This window comes from Stomoxys calcitrans, chromosome 1, assembly GCF_963082655.1.
Source record: "Stomoxys calcitrans chromosome 1, idStoCalc2.1, whole genome shotgun sequence".
In the NCBI taxonomy this organism is placed as follows: Eukaryota; Metazoa; Arthropoda; class Insecta; order Diptera; family Muscidae; genus Stomoxys; species Stomoxys calcitrans.
Window position 1 is genome coordinate 190,482,234 of NC_081552.1, and position 19,177 is coordinate 190,501,410.

The 19,177-nt window shown below is 38.6% G+C and overlaps 1 protein-coding gene across 3 annotated transcripts in view; it reads left to right on the top strand.

The window, feature by feature from the left end:
- Window positions 1-8,417, top strand: part of LOC106083980 (adenylate kinase isoenzyme 1) — a 49,673-nt gene extending 41,256 nt beyond the window's left edge. For 2 of the 3 annotated variants that reach the window (XM_013247332.2, XM_013247333.2), the window contains exons 2-6: window positions 916-1,038; window positions 1,112-1,254; window positions 7,439-7,523; window positions 7,582-7,731; window positions 7,808-8,417. In XM_013247332.2, coding sequence (XP_013102786.1) covers window positions 916-1,038; window positions 1,112-1,254; window positions 7,439-7,523; window positions 7,582-7,731; window positions 7,808-7,906 — 600 coding nt within the window. In that variant the 3' untranslated portion in view covers window positions 7,907-8,417. Of the gene's footprint in view, window positions 1-305; window positions 390-915; window positions 1,039-1,111; window positions 1,255-7,438; window positions 7,524-7,581; window positions 7,732-7,807 lie in introns of all 3 variants that reach the window. The other variant, XM_013247330.2, reaches the window with a different exon arrangement.
- The last annotated feature ends 10,760 nt before the right edge of the window (window positions 8,418-19,177 follow it).

Below are 19,177 nucleotides of genomic sequence, written 5' to 3' on the forward strand. Positions count from 1 at the left end.
GGTTCTACGCCTTACTGCCAGCATAAGATATGACTACCCCTAATTATTTTTTTCCGCCAGCTTATCCTTTCTTTGAAAATATGCTCTAATCAATGCTAATTAATCAAACAAAATGCTTTATCCAACTAATGGCTAATTCTCAAAAGTTTTTTAATGAAATTTCAAAAGGAATTCTAACTTTATTTTGCTACCAACATTCATTTCAAATTTTTCTCAAAACGAAAACGAAAAATCGCTCCAATACAATCCAAACTAAAACGAAATAAATTTCAACGAAACTTTATGTCCTGGTGATGGTTGCATAGTTATTCATGTGTCACCAAATGGCCATGAAGAAGGAGGCTAATGAGAAACAAAAAGCTGACGAAGTACGAAGGCAACAAATTGGTGTAAGTACCAAAGCAATCAATACCTACCAAACCAACAAAACCAAAACAACAAATGGACGATTCCATTACAACCTCCCCAAGGCATATTGCCAAAGGAGGGAATCGTACCACAAATGCGTTGTAGCTGGATGGGTGTCTGTGTGACTGTGTATGTTGTGCCAAATTAACCCCTTTAAAAAATGAGTAAGAAATCTAAACCCTTATAGGCATGCATGTGGGCATAAATATTTTTAGTACTAAATAAAATTTATAACAAAAGACGGAAAAAAACTAATCCTTATTGCCTTCAATGCTGAACTAAAATTTAACTGCAGTGTTTTGTATGAAAACTGCTCTCTAAAGATTGCAGAGACTCTTGCTATGCGATCTGAGGATCCACAGCTGTTTTTTTTTTTGCTGCTTCCAACTGCCCTTGATATTGTGAAATTCCGTACTCCGTATAAACATTTATGTCGTATAAATATCCCTCGAACCCTATGTATACCCCTATTTGACGAATACTTTCATTCTCTTCTTAAAATTATAGATTGGTGTACCAATTATCTGGGTTTTGGGTGGTCCCGGCTGTGGCAAGGGTACTCAATGTGCCAAAATTGTTGAGAAATACGGTTTCGTCCATTTGTCCAGTGGCGATTTGTTGCGTGATGAGGTAAGTTTCTCCTCGAGGACTTTAGTTTTAAAGTTCTTTGCAGTAGGGTGCTTCAATGTGATTTTCTTTGCAGGTTGCTTCCGGTTCCCCCAAAGGCCAAGAATTGGCTGCCATCATGAAGGAAGGCAAGTTGGTATCCAACGATGACGTTTTGGGTCTATTGGAGAAGGCCATTCGCGAACGATTGGAGGGCGCCAAGGGTTTCCTGATCGACGGGTAAGTAAATGTGTGCAGCAAATATCACACCTTGAAGTAAAAAGGCGCTAAGTTCGGCCGAGCCGAACTTAGGATACCCACCACCTCGGGTATATATGTAAATCACCTTTCGTCAAAATCCGGTGAAAAATTCATACCTTATACCCCATAGCAGCTATACCCCATATATTGGTGTTTTTAGTAACTATATCTAAAAATAAACCGATCTGAACCATAAACGACACGGATGTCGAAAAGCCTAACATAAGTCATTGTGTCAAATTTCAGTGAAATCGGATTATAATGCGCCTTTTATGGGGCCAAGACCTTAAATCGAGCTATATCCAAATCTCGACCGATCTGAGCCAAATTGAAGAAGAATGTCGAAAATTTCGGCGAAATCGGACAATAAATGCGCCTTTTATGAGCCCAAAACCTTAAATCAAGAGATCGGTCTATATGGCAGCTCTATCCAAATCTGGACTGATCTTTGCCATATTGCAGAAGTATGTCGAGGGGCTTAACTCATCTCACAGTCCCAAATGTCGGCGCCATCGGACAATAAATGCTCCTTTTATTGGCCCAAAGTTTTTAATCGAGAATTCGGTCTATATGGCAGCTATATCCAAATCTGGACCGATCTGGGCCACATTGAAGAAGGATGTCGCAGGGTCCAACACAACTCACTGTACCAAATTTTGAAAAAATCAGACAATAACTGCGCCTTTAATGGGCCCAGACTAAAATCGAAAGATCTGTCTATATGGCAGCTATATCCAAATCTGAACCGATCTGGGCCAAATTAAAGAAGGATATTGAAGGGCCCTACACAACTCACTGTCCCGAATTTCAGCAAAATCGGATAATGAAAGTGGCTTTTATGGGCCTAAGACCCTAAATCGTTGGATCGGTCTATATGGCAACTATATCCAAAACTGAACCGATCTGGGCCAAATTGAAGAAGGATGTCAAAGGACCTAACACAAGTCACTGACCCAAATTTTGTCAAGTCATTGGACAAAAAAAGAATCTGTGCAAAGTTTTAGTTCAATATCTCTATTTTTAAGGACTGTAGTGTGATTTCAACAGACAGACGGACGGGCATGGCTAGATCGTCTTAGATTTTTACACTGATCAAGAATATATATACTATATAGGGTCGGAAATGGATATTTCAATGTGTTGTAAACGGAATGACAAAATGAATATATCCCCATCCTTCGGTGGTGGGTATAAAACACACTGAGTTGATTATACGAGGGTTGCCTTGTATTGAGTTGATTATACGAGGGTTGCCTTGTATATTTCGGGATCAGAGAACACAAATACAAGTATTAATCATGGAAAATAGCCTTATTGTTTTTCAAAATATTCCTCATTAAGATCTATACACTTTTGCTTGCGTTTGAACCAATGGTCGATGCACTTTTCCGCTCTGATTGAAGTATCTCCAAAACATGCATTCTGAACGCATCAACCGCTTCTTCGGGTGTCGAAAAACGTTGATCTCTCATTTTATTTTTTATGTACGGGAATGAAAAGAAGTCATTCGGCGACGGAGGCCATAAGCGCAGAGGTAAGCATGTCCGCTTATGACGCTGAACGCCTCGGTTCGAATCCTAGCGAGGCCATCAGATAAAATTTCAGCGGTGGTTTTCCCCTCAACATTTGTGAGGTACTATGCCATGTAAAACCTCTCCAAAGAGGTGTCGCACTGCGGCACGCCGTTCGGACTCGGCTATAAAAAGGGGGCCCCTTATCATTGAGCTTAAAACTTAAATCGGACTGCACTCATTGATATGGGAGATGTTTGCCCCTGTTCCTTAGTGTAATGTTCATGGGCAAAATTTGCAATTTGCATTCGGCGGATGACTCATCAAATCGATGTTTTGCGTGCGCAAAAATACAGTTGTTTAAGCCAATGTGTGAGAGCTCGCATTGTCGTGGTGAAGAGTGATCCGTCTTCGGCGCTTGGTTTTCCTGCTTTCTTGGCAAACAAATGGCTGTGTATCCACTAAAAATTTACTGTGCTGTGTTTTTTTAGTGGTACGATTGCGACATGTCTAGTTTTTCCGAAAAAACAGGCGATCATTTGCTTGGAAGTGATACGTGCGCAAGAAACCTTTGTTGGATTTGGCTCATCTTGAAACACCCATATAGTCGACTGTTGTTTACTTTCGGGCTTATACGTGTAAATCCACGATTCATCAGCTGTCACCATGTCATAGGCGTGTTTCGAAGCACCGCGATGGTACTTTTGGAGCTTTGCTTTCGACCAATCAACACTAGCCTTTTTTTGAGCGATTGACAAATTGTGTGGGAACGCAAACAAATTATTTTGACGGTCAAATTTGCATGCAATATTGAATGTATGCTGGTCCCATTAATACCTAAGGTGGTCTCAACCTTACGATAGGTCACATGACGATCTTGCAATATCAGTTGGCGCACAGCATCAATGGTTTTTGAAACAACTTCACGAAATTCGTCTTGGAGTGAACTAGGATCTTGATTGAATTCACCATACCATCGATAAACACTGGTCCTTGATGGAGCTTCGTCGTCAAAAATTGAATTAAGTTCATCGATGCACTGTTGTTGAGTTAAACCACGTCGAAAGTTGTTCAAAATAATCGCACGAAAGTGTTCACGGTTTAAATCCATTTTTTGGGTGAGATGAATCTTTTAAGTTACTGTAAACAACACAAAAAGCGCTCGTATGTCAAAACGTTCTGAGTACGTATAACTCCAAAAATGTCAATTTTTACGATGGAGCTGTCAGTTGGCAAATTGCCACACAAGGGTTGTCCAATCCCGAAATATAAAAGGCAACACTCGTAAATGGGTTTGCAAAGGCTCTAGAAGTAAAAATCGGGCAATACATATGTGTGGAAGCTATTTCTAAAACTTAATCGATTTCTATGAAATTCACCAATAGTGTGGAGACTCGTGCAAAATTACGTGAGAATCGGTTTACAAATGACGATGTAATTGCAAGTTTAGTCCAAATCGGCCAAACATATATAGGCACCTATATCCAAATCTGAACCGGTTTTTTTTCCAATTTCAATAGGCTTCGTCTCTAGGCCCAAGAAAATGGTTATTGACTTTTTGAGCCCTTGGAAGTCTCAATTTTCATCCGCTTTGGCTGAAATGTGGAACAAAGACTTGAGGTATGACTTCCAACATTCATTCCAAGTATGATCCGAGTCGGTTTATAAACAGATATAGCCCCCATATAAACCGATCCCCGCATATGACTTCTTAATCCCTTAGAAGCCTCAATTTTCATGGGATTTGGCTGAAATTTGAACAAAGACTTGAGTTACGACTTCCACCATCCATGCCAAGTATGATCCGAATCGGTTGATATACTGATATAGCCCCTATATAAACCGATCCCCGATTTGACTTCTTGAGCCGTTAGAAGCCTCAATGTTCATCCGATTTTGCTGAAATTCGGTACATAGGCTTGAGATACGACTTCCAACATCTATGTCAATATATATATATATATACATATTTCGATAGATAGACTCGACTCGACTCTACGTGTGTCAAAATATGTAAATATGTATGAAAGTGTTGTAGAAAGCTTTGTGAGATCAATAAATGCGCTTGTAATGGCTACAGAAGTTAAAATCGGGCGATACATATATTTGGAAGCTATACGATATTTTTTTCTAAAACGATTTCAATGAAATTCATAAGTAATGTCAATACTTATAAGCGAATCCTTAACAAATAAAATATAAGTTCAAATCGGATGAACATTTACAGTGGCACAGATATATCCACATACCTTTTTATCAATACACTCATAGAAAAAAGTTAGCTAAAAATAGCAAACACTGTTCGCTGAATATTAGTACTTAATTTTGCTGCTATTGTAGCAGTAGTTCTGCTATTATAGCAGTAATACCGAAATTTCAGAATAGCAGGCGTACTGCTGAAAAGTCTCTTGTTTGCTGAAAATGACTGCTGCTTAATTATGAAGGGGATGTTAATACTATACACCCAATTCCCTTTTATTTGAGTCCCATATTGCTCCGATCGGTCCACTTTTGATTTTGGGCGCTACTTTTGGGTCGGTTTTGGGCTTCGGGCGGCCTTAAGTACTTCGACCCAAATTTTAATACCATATTCGTATTTAACTCCGAAACATCTTTCATTTCAGTTCCATATCGTCCCAATCGGTAAATGTATCCTGCTGGGAGGTTTTGTGGGATAGGGAGGCCCCTCAGACACCAAGGAATAAGTTTGAAAGTCAAATTTGTACTCTACTTCCAAATACCTTTCATTTGATGCCCATATTGCTCAAAGCGATAAATGTGTCCTGTTGGGTAGTGTTTTTGGGTGTGGCGGACTTCCCCGACACTTAAGGTGAAATTTTTATGCCAAGTTCGTACTCTACTCTTAAATACCTTTCATTTGATACCCATTTTGGCCCAATCGGTAAACATGTCCGTTTGCGTGGGTTTTGGGATGGGGCGTCCCCCTACTTTTTTGACGAAATGACATACAAAATTTCGCTAAAATCGGTGCACCCATCTCCGAGATCTGGCGTTTTTGAAAATTAAAGTATGGGGGAGGGTCCGCCCCCTTCGGATATCAAACAAGTAAAATAGCGTTAAGTTCGGCCGGGCCGAACTTTGGATACCCACCACCTCGGTTATATATGTAAACCACCTTTCCTCATAATCCGCTGAAAAATGCATAATTTATGCTTCCATAGCCACCCTAGCGCACAGGTTAGCATGTCCGCCTATGACGCTGAACGCCTGGGTTCGAATCCTGGCGAGACTAAAAAAAAATTTTCAGTGGTGGTTTTCCTCTCCTAACGCTGGCAACATTTGTGAGATACAATGCCATGTAAAACTTCTCTCCAAAAAGGTGTCACACTGCGGCAGGCCGTTCGGACTCGGCTTTAATACGGAGGCCCCTTATCATTGAGCTTAAACTTGAATCGGACTGCATTCATTGATATGTGAGAAGTTTGCCCCTGTTCCTTAGTGGAATGCTCATGGGCAAAATTTACATTTGCATGCTCCCATAGCAGCTTTATCTAAATATGGTCCTATTTGGACCAAATTCGATACGGAAATTCAAAAGTCTAATAAGTAGAAGTCATTGTTCAATTTTGTAGGACAAAATATTGGTCTATTTGGTAGCCATATACAAATATAGACCGATCTGAACCATATACGACACGGATGTCGACTAACAAGCCTAAAAAAAGGCACTGCGTAAAATTTCAGCGAAATCGGATTCTACATTCGCCTTTTATGGGCTGAAGGCACTAAATCGTCGGATCGGTCAATACGGCAGCTATATCCAAATCTGGACCGATTTGAGCCAAATCGAAGAAGGATGTCGACCGGCCTAACACAACTCATTGTCCCAAATTTGAGCAAAATCGGGTAATAAATGTGGCTTTTATGCGCCGTTCGGTCTATATGGGGACTATATCAAGATATAGCCCATCTTCGAACTTAACCTGCCCTTGGACAAAACTATATGTATAAAGTTTCAGCTCAATGTCTCTATTTTTAAAGACTGTAGCATGATTTCAACATACGGACGGACGGACAAGGCTAGATCGTCTTAGATTTTTACTCTGATCAAGAATATATATACTTTATATTTCGATGTGTTGCAAACGGAATGACAAAATGAGTATGCCCCCATCCTTCGGTGGGCGGTATAAAATTTCAATACCCTATTTTCACTGGGGGCTCAAACTCTACCATCTGTGATAATTTCATGAAAATCGGTTCACACCTTTTTGAGACTATACGGAACAGACAAACAAACAAAACGCAACAATTCCATTTTTAAAAAAATATATTGATTTGATATTGATATTTTGTATGAAACTTTAATGTCCACAGTGGCGTATGATGTATGACTTACCTGGGAATAGTTATCAAATAGTCATCATACGCACCATTGTCCAATGAATTTTATGAAGAAAGCATTTTAATCATTTAATCACGAAGTTTATGGGCATCACTTTTACCGTTGGGCCACAACAGTAGACGTAGAACGCATTTCTGACATACACATATTATGATGAATGCATGACTTGTCCTGATGACGTAATTCTATTAGAAAGTGCTGATAAGCATTTTTTACAAAGTCCGAGAAATTGCATATATACAGCAGCAATTTAATTTAATTATAATTAAATGTTTCTATTTTTCAGCTATCCCCGTGAAAAGGACCAAGGTGTAGCATTCGAAAAGAAAATTGCTCCTGCTGATTTGGTTTTGTTCTTCGATTGTGCTGATGTAAGGTTTGCATGATTTGGAAAAACCAAAAATAATAATTCAAATTTCAACATTATAGGCCACCTTGGTAAGCCGTGTGATGGCTCGTGCCGCTGCCTCCACTGAAAAACGTGCCGATGATAATGAGGAGACCATTAAGACCCGCATTGCCACTTTCAGATCAAACACCAATGCTATCCTCTCACAATACACCGATAAGACCTTAACCGTAAGTTTGTGGGAAACGAGGCGAAAACCCTCAATTTTTAATTTTTTGCTATTTGGTCGCCCATAACTCATTACAGATCAATGCCGAACGCGGTGTCGATGAAATTTTCAACGATGTCACCTGTGCCTTGGACTGTGTTATTCAAAAGAAAAATGTCATTGTTGCCAGTGCATAAGAGCCACCAAGAAAGAGAGCGTAGAGAGTGTGTGTGAGAGAGAGAGAGAGAGAGAAGGAGAAGCCAATGATTTCATTTGTAATAAATGGTTTTGTTTTTTTATTTAAAAATTTTTAAGTATCCATGCTAAAGCACAAAATATACCAAAGAACATAAATTTTAGCAGAAACCAAGTGAGAAATCCAATTTCAGATAAAGAAACAGAGAATAATTTACACAGAGATAGATGAATTTAAAGGTGCCATGATAGTTAGCATGCCAAGTAACTGTTATAAACCTGTTATCTAACGTTTTCACTTGTAACAGCGTAAAAGAAGAAAGATTGACCCACATGTACATCCTTAAATATTCAAAACTTTAAGAAATGTCACAAGCAGTACATGCTGCCTTGGGCTGTTTTGTTTGTGAAAACCTTAGAGTATATGGTCTCTGTTATTATGCTCACTTTTATAAGACAAAATGTTGCTAAAATTAAAAGAAATGGAAATAAAAGCTTTATTGCCCACACGTACATACCTTAGAACAATAATAATATGTCCTTATCTTAAAAAAGTCCTACCAAAACAAAAGTGCCCCCTTACCCTCAATTAAAGAAGCAATATTAATAGTTTTTTATTATTATTACTGTTGTGAGACGCATAATGAAAGCGTGCTAGTTCAATTTGTATTAAATTTAAGCAAATTTTAATTTTAAATAAACAATAAATAAAAGAAGAAAAAAAAAACACAAAACAAAACAAAACGAAACAATAACAACAGAACGCACACACATTAAATCACACTGACTGGCGCTGGCTATTGCTTAAGTTATGGGCGGTGGGAAAAAAAAAGAAAGATTTGTTTTGCCCATAAAGCTCAACTGGTGTTGGCGATGGCAAGAGATGATAAAGTTAATGTGTTGGAATATTTTTCCAACTTTTTGGCATTTGGTACTTTTTGCAAAAATAACCAGTAAGGATATTTAAAAGTCGACTGACTGTATATATCTATTTCGGAATCATTTTGGAAGGGTCTCGGTGAAATTTTCCGGATGGGTTATTAAACAATCTGTATCAAATTTGGAGCAAAAACCAGTAAGGAAAGTCAAAAGTCTGGCGATGCCGACTGTATAATACCCTACACCTACCTTATTTATACAAAGTGAAAGCTACATCTAATTCCGAACCATTTTGAAGGGTCTCGCTGAAAGTTTCCAGATGGGTTATTAAACAATCTGTATCAAATTTGGAGCAAAACCCAGTAAGGAAAGTCAAAAGTCGGGCGATGCCGACTGTATAATACCCTACATCTACCTTATTTATACAAAGTGGAAGCTGTATCTTATTTGGAACCATTTTCGAAGGGCCTCGGCGAAAGTTTTCAGATGGGTTATTAAACAATCTGTATCAAATTTGGAGCAAAAACCAGTAAGGAAAGGCAAAAGTCGAGCGTCGCCGACTGTATAATACCCTACACCTTTTGGAGCAAGTATGTTCAAACTGTAATAACTACGGTTGACAAATGACAACATTATTGCAAATTACCCAAAATCTGACGAACATATATATGGCAGCTATATCTAAATCTGAACCAAAATCCGACCAAACTTCTAAGATATTGCGGTAGTCGTCGAGGAAAGCATTGTACAACATTTTGGCAAGATTGGTCAATAAATGCCCTTGCTGTGGCTCTGGAAGTGAAAATCGGACGATATACATATATATGGCAGCTATATCTTAATCTGGAACGATTTCTATGAAATATATTGCAATATTTCTCAAAATCAGACAAATATATATATGGCAGCTATATTTTAATCTGAACCGATTTCGAGCAAACTTCTCAGATATTGTGGTAGTCGTCGAGGCAAGCATTATACGAAATTTTTGGAAGATTGGTCAATAAATGCGTTTGCAGTGGCTCTATAAGCGAAAATCGGGAAAGGGAAAATTGGAAGATCGGTCTATAAGGAAGCTATATCTAAAAATTGTCTGAACTGGCCCATATGCTGGTCGGATGAAGGGAGACTTTGTACAAGTCGCTGTGTCAAAGCATCCAGCGAAATCAGGTAATAAATGCAGCTTTTATGGGCTTAAGTCCCTTAATCGTTAGAGCGGTCTATATGGCAACTATCTTTCTTATATATAATAAGTAAAAAGCATTCGGCCGGGCCGAATCTTGAGAACCCACCATCATGGATTCTGCTAAAAATATGGGAGCTATATCTGGTTATAGACCGATTCGGGTCGTACTTGGTACAGTTGTTGAGACGCGTAACATAAAATTTCAGCCAAATCGGATAAAAATCGCGGTTTCCAGGGACTCAAGAAGTCAAATCGGGCGAACGGTTTATATGGTTCAGGTTCAGGTTATAGACCGATTAAAACCGTAGTTGGCACAGTTGTTTGAAGTCATAACAAAACACCATGTGCAAAATTTCAGACAAATCGGGTTAAAACTGAAGCTTCCGGGGGCTCAAGAAGTCAAATCGAGAGATCGGTTTATATGGGAGCTATATCAGGTTATAGACTGATTCGGACCGTACTTGGCTCAGTTGTTGAAGTCCTAACAGAACACTATGTGCGAAATTTCAGACAAATCGGGAGAAAACTGAGGCTTTCGGGGGCTCAAGAAGTCAAATCGGGAAATCGGTTTATATGGGAGCTATACCAGGTTTTAGACTGAAAGCTCAAGAAGTCGAATCGGGAAATCGGTTTATGTGGGAGCTATACCAGGTTATAGACTGATTACCGTACTTGCGAAATTTCAGACAAATCGGGTGAAAACTGAGGCTTTCGGGGGCTCAAGAAGTCAAGTCGGGAGATCGGTTTATATGGGAGCTATACCAGGTTATAGACTGATTCGGACCGTACTTGGCTCAGTTGTTGGAAGTCCTAACAGAACACTATGTGTGAAATTTCAGACGAATCGGGTGAAAACTGAGGCTTTCGGGGGCTCAAGAAGTCAAATCGGGAAATCGGTTTATATGGGACCTATATCAGGTTATAGACTGATTCAGACCGTGCTTGGCTCAGTTTCAGGTAGTCATAACGCAACACTATGTGCAAAATTTTAGCAAAATCGGATGAAAATTGAGGCTTCCAGGAACTCAAAAAGTCAAATCGGGAGATCGGTTTATATGGGAGCTATATCCAAATCTAAACCGATATGGCCCATGTGCAATCCCCAATGACCTACATCAATTTTAAGCATCTGTGCAAAATTTCAAGCGGCTAGCTTTACGCGTGCTACCATGATTTCGACAGACGGATGGGCATGGCTAGTTCGACTCAGAATGTCGAGACGATCAAGAATATATATACCTTGTGGGGTCCTAGATCAATATTTCGAGATGTTACAAATGATTGTTTGTTCCGTATAGACTAAAAAACGGCTAAACCGATTACCATGAAATTTTTAAAGATTGGTTAAAGATTGGTCTGGGAGGAAACATAGGCTATATAATTTTTTGATATCGGAAGGGGGGCGGTCCCTCCCCCAAACCCTAAAAGTACTGCCCAAAAATAAAAGTGTACCGATCAGGACAATATGGGACTCAAATGAAAGGTATTCAGGAGTCCAATACGAATTTCATATTAAAAATTGGGTCCTACATGGACTGGGGGCCGCCCCAAACCCAGAATATATATTTATATATATATATATATATATATATATATATATATATATATATATATATATATATATATATGTATATAAATATATATATATATATATATATATATATATATATATATATATATATAGGTACATTGGACGAGAATGACAATATGGGACTCACCTGAAAGGTATTCGGGAGTAGATCACGAATATAGTCAGGAAGAAGGAAAAGGCTTTATAAATTGTTGATATCGGAAGGGGGCGGACCCTTCCCTATTACCCCAAAAACACCACCGAAAATCAAAAGCGGATCAATAAGGACAATATGGATGGACAATATGGACAATATCAAATGAAAGGTATTGAAGAGTAGAATACGGTTGTTTACTTAATGTTTGGGAATGTTTAACATAAATGGTAGTGCAATAGATTTTCGCTTTGTGTGTTTTTATTTAAAATAAAAACTTTTGGATTGAAGGCCAAAATACCGTTAAAGGCAAGAAATTTGAATTTGGGAAAAACGAAGATACTGAGAGTCATTTGCGACGTATGAAGTCAGCGAGCAAAATTTAAATCTTTAAAGTCTTGACGCTCAAAATTAATACCATAATCCTTCGATCAAGGAAAAAATCTTTAATCTAAAGTTTCCTATTTTTCGTAGAATCAAAGCTAAATCAAAGTGATTTTTATTTGAATTTTTCGATAAAAACAAAGTTTCAAATAGATTCGAATTATATTTGCCCGGCACAGAAAAACAGACTTTGCTTTTGTGCAAATATATTCGTTTCGAGTGTTTCAAAAGACAACATTTTGTATAGTTCAATGCCAGATTTTATTCCCATCACTGGCACTCTGTGGCATGTGATTAGCTTCTCTAGAATGATGTGCCAGCAATTCGTAGGAGTTTGTGACGTAATTGGCAGTGTGTTTTTTTTTTAACAAAACATTTCACCTGTTGCCCATTATCTTCGGAAATTAATTTCTACATCCGCACTGGTCTCCCGCTGAATCTTTTAACGTATATTTATGCTTTCTGGATGTTTGATTTTGTTTGCCAAGGTAGATGGTGTTTAATATCATCCCGTTTTGTTAAACAGGCACGTACGCCTGGAGAGTGTTGTTAGAGCTGTTATTAATTGGCCCGAATAGATTATACACACACAATTGTTAATTATGGCAAGAGGGGTGAAAAGTGCAGTGCAAAATGTAAAGGCATATTTGGGCAATGTGATAAACAGCAAGCAAAAATAATGGGTCTTAGAAAATGTAATGTAGAGTACAAACAGTCGTAATTGCTGCCCTCTTACCCTTACTTTTTCCACCCTACACCACTACTGAGGTACAGGGTATTATAACTTAGTGCATTTGTTTGTAACACCCAAAAGGAAGAGAGATAGACCCATTGGTAAGTATACCGATTGACTCAAAATCACTTTCTGATTCGATTTACCTATGTCCGTCTGTCTGTCCATGTTAATTTGTGCACAAACTACAGGTCGCAATTTTCATCCGATCGTCTTAAAATTTGGTATGGGAATGCTTTTCGGCCTAGAGATGAAGCCTATTGAAATTGGAAAAAATCGGTTCAGATTTGGATATAGATCCCATATATATGTTCGTCCGATTTGCAGAAATAATGCAATAAAATAGTCATTTGTTAACCGATTCTCTCGAAATTTGGCAGGAGAGATTTTCTTATGACTCTCGATACTAGTGTTAGATTTTATAGAAATCGGTTCAGATTTGGATATAGCTCCCATATATATGTTCGTCCGATTTGCAATAATACAGCAATAAAATAGTCATTTGTTAACCGATTCTCTCGAAATTTCGCAGGAAGGATTTTCTTATGACTCTCGATACTAGTGTTAGATTTTATAGAAATCGGTTCAGATTTGGATATAGCTCCCATATATATGTTCGTATGATTTGCAGAAATACAGCAATAAAATAGTCATTTGTTAGCCGATTCTCTCGAAATTGGCAGGAAGGATTTTCTTATAACTCTCGATATTACTGGTGAATTTCATAGAAATCGATTCAGATTTACATAAAGCCATCATATACATATATATCGCCCGATTTTCACTCCTAGACCCACTGCAAGCGCATTTATTGACCAATCTTCCCAAAATTTTGTACAACGCTTTCCTCGGCGACTTCCACAATATCCATAAAGTTTGACCGAAATCGATTCAGATTTAGATATAGCTCCCATCTGTATGTTTGTCACATTTTGGGTAATTTTTTGTCATTTGTCAACCATAGTTATTACATTTTGAACATATATGCTCGAAATTTGAAACAGTAATTTTACAAACCTATCTGAATACATCTGCCGAGGTCCATCAAAGCTCAGAATTAGATATAGCCCGCTTTTGTATTTATAGGGTAGGGGCCTTACTGGTTTTTATGTGATAATGTCGCAAATAGATGTGAAAAGAGTTTTACTTTTATAAGGTAGCGATGGTTAAACATATAAAAAGAGGAACTCTTGATGCAGAAACAAGTTGTAATGGTCTCTTCTACTAGATGCGTAATACATTATTTACCTTAAAGCTGGTACTTTGTTCGCTTCTCGTTACAAAAATTAATATTTTTCATGATGTGTACTCACCAAATTTTTGTTGGAAGGCATATTACCTGCAAAAATATACAAAATTTATTTTTTATAATCTTTCTACTTCGAATATTTTGTATCTTAAATACGCTGTGTAACTTAACAAAAAACAAGTGAGAAAGGGCCAAAATCGGGGCGGTGCCTACTGTATAATCCCTACACCTACCCTATAAGTACTATGTGGGAGCAATACTAATTCCGATCCAATTTTGATAGACCTCGGCGGATGTTGTCAGGTGGGTTATTAAACAATTCCTCTCTAATTTTAAACGTACGGTTGACAAATGGCAACATTGCTGTAAATTACCCAAAATCTGGCGAACATAAATATGGGAGATATATCTAAATCTGCACCGATTTTGAGCAAACTTCTCAGATATTGTGGAAGTCGTCGAGGAAAGCGTTATGAAAATTTTGGCAAGATTGGTCAATAAATGCGCTTGCAGTGGCTCCTGGAGTGAAGATCGGGCAATATACATATATGAGAACTATATGTAAATCTGGGCCGATTTCTATGAAATTCACCAGAAATGTCGAGAGTCAAGAGAAAATCCTTCCTGCCAAATTTCGAGAGAATCGGTAAACAAAAGAGCACTTTATTGCAATATTTATCAAAATCGGACGAACATATATGTGGGAGCTATATCTAAATCAGAACCAATTTCGCGAAAAGTTCTCCAATACTGTGGCAGTCATCTAGGAAAGCGTTTTCCAAAGTTTTGGCAAGATTGGTCAATAAATGCGCTTGTTGCAACTCTAGAAGTAAAAACCGGCGGTATGTACATATGAGAGCTATATCTTTATCTGAACCGATTTCTATGATATTTACCAGAAATGTCGAGAGTCAAGAGAAAATCCTTCCTGCCAAATTTCGAGAGAATCAGTTAACAAATTACCATTTTATTGCATTATTACTGCAAATCGGACGAACATGTATATGGGAGATATATCCAAATATGAACCGATTTTTTCCAATTTCAGTAGGCTTCGTCTCTAGGCCGAAAAACATGCCTGTAACGAATTTGAAGATGATCGGATGAAAACTGCGACCTGTAGTTTGTACACAAATTAACATGGACAGATGGCCAGACGGACAGACAGACATACGGACATAGCTAAATCGAGTCAGAAAGTGATCCTGAGTCGATCGGGTCTCAATCTCTCTTCCTTCCGGGTCTATCTGTCTTCCTTCCGGGTGTTACAAACAAATGCACTAAGTTATAATACCATGTACCACAGTGTGGTGTAGGGTATAATAACGGGAAAAAACTCCACAGTTTATGAAAGAGGAGGCAAACAGAGAATAATTTGGTTACTTTTCGATACCCGAATCTGAATTGACTTTGATAAAATTTAGCAAAGGCTTCCAGATGAGACCTGCAAACATTCCATACCAAATTTCATGCAAATTCGTTGAAAACTGTAGTAACTACGCTCCGATTATTGTAAATCGGACGAATTATATATATGGGAGTTATATCTAAATCTGAACCTAATTTTACCAAAACTGGTAGTGTTTGTCTTGGGCTAAAGAACGTGATTTATGAAAATTTTCGTAATGATTGGATAACAAATGTGATCTCCACCACCTTAGTCACCTTAAGTTCGGCCGGGCTGAACTTTGGATGCCCACCACCTCGGGTATATATGTAAACCCCCTTTCGACACAATCCGATGAAAATTGGATATCTTATGCACCCAAATCCGGCACGGACATTGAGTGGTCTTATACATATATAAGTCAATTTTGAATTTTGTATTTCAAATTCCAACAAAATCGGGTTATAAATAAAGCTTTTATGAGCTTAAGACCCTTAACCGACATATCGGTCTATATGACAGCTCCATCTAAATACAGTCCTATTTTTACCATATTTGGGTCGAATGGAGGGTGGCCTAAAACTACTCATTGTTTCAAACTTCAGTGAAATTGAATAAAATATAATGCTTTTATAGGCTTCAGACCCTTTATCGGGAAATCAGTCTAAATGGCAGCTATATCTAAATATAGTCCGAGCCGAACCACACTTAAGTCAGATGTGGGGAGGCTTAAAATTACTGACTGTTTAAAATTTCAGCAAAATCGGATTAAAAATTGAGTTTTTATGGTCATTAGACCCTTTATCGGAAAATCGGTCTATATAGCAGCTATATCCAAATACGGTCCGATTTCCCCCGTTCAAGAAGTTAACCAGCGTGCATCAAAATAAGGTATCTGTGCTAAATTTCAGCTCAATGTCTCAATTTTTGAAGCCTGTAGACTGATTACAACAGACGGATAGACGGACAGACACACGGACATCGTTTAATCATCTTAGAATTTTACGACGATCCGAAATATATATACTTTGTGGGGTCGGAAATTGATATTTCGATGTGTTGCAAATGGAATGACTAAATGAATATACCCCTATCCTAAGGTGGTGGGTATAAAAACGACAGACGAATTATCAGCACAGAAAGGATAAGCGGACAGACGGACATGGCTAAGCCGAATCAGCAAGACTTTCTGAGTTGAATTACACATTTTATCACAGTCACAGTAGTGGTACAGGGTACAGTTTGTTGTTTTGTAATAAATTCTATATAAATGTATACTTAGTTTACAAATTTTAGGCTAGGACCTGAAATATTCAACTGGATTTCTTTCTTCTTATCGTAAACCTATCGCCGTAATATTTTCCGATCCCCTAGGATCAAAAGGGAAAAAATGGAAAAGGAAATGCGTTTCAAATAAAAATATTTTTTTTTTTCATTAAAGCTTCTAGGAACCGAATAAAAATGATCGAGAGACCGGCTTACATGGGATCCATATCAGGTTATAGACTGATTTGGACCGAATTTGGCACAGTTGTTGGAAGTCATAACAAAACACTTCATGCTCAATTTCAGCCAAATGGGACAAAAATTGCGGCTTGCAAGGGTTCAAGAAGTAAAATCGGGAGATCGGTTCATATGGGAGCTATTTCAGTTTATAGAACGATTTAGACCCTGCTTAACACAGTTGTTGGAAGTCATAAGGGAACACCACGTGCGAAATTTCAGCTAAATCGGACAAAAATTACGGCTTGTAAGAACTCAAGAAGTCAAATCGGGAGATTGGTTCATATGGAAGCTATATCAGGTTATAGACCGATTTGAACCGTACTAGGCACAGAGTTGTTATAACAGAACACCACATGTATAATTTCAGCCAAATCGGACAAAAATTTAGGCTAGTAAGGACTCAAGAAGTCAAATCGGAAGATATGTTTATATGGGAGCTATATCAGGTTATACACAGATTTAAACCGTAATTGGCACAATTATTGGAAGTCAAAATATTAGAACACTTTGTGCAAAATTTCAAGTAAATCGGACAACAATCGCGGCTTCCAGGGGCTCAGGAAGTCAAATATGAAGATCGGTTTATATGGGAGCTATATCAGGTTATAAACCGATTTGGACCGTACTTGGCTTCTTTGTTGAGAATCATAACAAAATGCTTTATGCAAAATTTCAGCCAAATCGGATGAAAATTGAGGCTTCCAGGGGCTCCAGAAGTCAAATGGCGAGATCGGTTCATATGGGAGCTATACAAGATTCTTGACCGATTTGAACCGTACTCGGCACAGTTATTGAAAGTCACAACGGAACGCCACATGCAAATTACGGTTTCCAGGGGCTCAAGAAGTCATATACGGAGATCTGTTTATATGGGAGCTAAATCTAAATCTGAACCGATATGACACATTCACAAACCCCAACGACCAACAACAATATTATGTATCTGTACAAAATTTTAAGCGGCTAGCTTTACGCGTTCGACCACTATCGTGATTTCAACAGAGGGGCAGACGGACACGGCTAGATCGACTCAGAACGTCGAGACGATCATGTGCTCGGCTAAACCTAGGGGTCTCAATGTTAACCCAGAAAAGACCAAAATATGCCTGTTCACGAGAAAGACAACAGTGGACCAATTTAACGCTATCCGACAAGGTCAAATACTTAAGTGTGATCTAGGACAGGAAACTGAATTGGAAGTGTTACATTCAGCAGCGTATCGAGAAGGCTGACAGATGTTGGTCACTATGTAGACAGGCCGTAGGTTCGAAATGGGTCCTGAATCCGAGGAAAGTCCACTGGATCTTTAGGAGAGTGATTAGACCAATACTTACTTACACCTCAGTAGTTTGGTGGACTGCTATGGAAAAAAAGTGTAACTTAAGGACCATACAACAGGTTCAGAAAACATGTTGTCTTGGCATAGGCGGAACGATGACCATGCCCACTAGGGCACTGGAGACTATTCAAGATATCCGACTCATAGGCATACATGTTAAGTGCAAAGCAGCCATTGTGGCTAAGAGACTTAGGGCTGGAAGCTATATCTAAATCTGAATCGATTTCTGTGAAATTCAACAGCGATTTCGGAAGTAATAAGGGAATCGTATGTGCCAAATTTTTTGGGAATCGGTTAAGAAATGAAGAAATTTTTGCAATATTACCCCAAATCAGATGAATTTAATATGGGAGCTACATTCAAATCTGAACCGATTTTGACCAAAATCCCCATGTTTCGTTGTAGGCGTAGTAGTAAGCATTATGTTAAATTTAGAGAAGATCGATTGATAAACCCAAGGGCTGTAGAAGTGAAAATCGGGCGAAACATACAGCGATGAACGAATAGATTGCGCAAAGGAACAGTTCATGCCAAAGCGGTATAAACGAGGCGACGATAGGAAACTTGGGAGGAATGAAAGAGGTTTCCGATCGGATAACTAAGACAACACTTGAGGTCGTGTGCTAGGCCCTGCAGCCAGCGGCACAGTCTTGGATTGGCGAAACCCTAATATTGCCATGGATGGATCAAAGCTAGAGGACAGAGTGGGCCTGGGGGTCTACATTGGGAATCCAGGGACTGAGATCTTATTTTAGACTGCCTGACCATAAAACGGTTCTGCAGGCGGAGATCCAGGCGATCACGGAATGGGTGAAGTGATGTGGTGTTAGCGGGAGGTCGTCGTGTGTGAATGTCTTTGTGGATAGTAAACTGGCCTTCTGGGCAG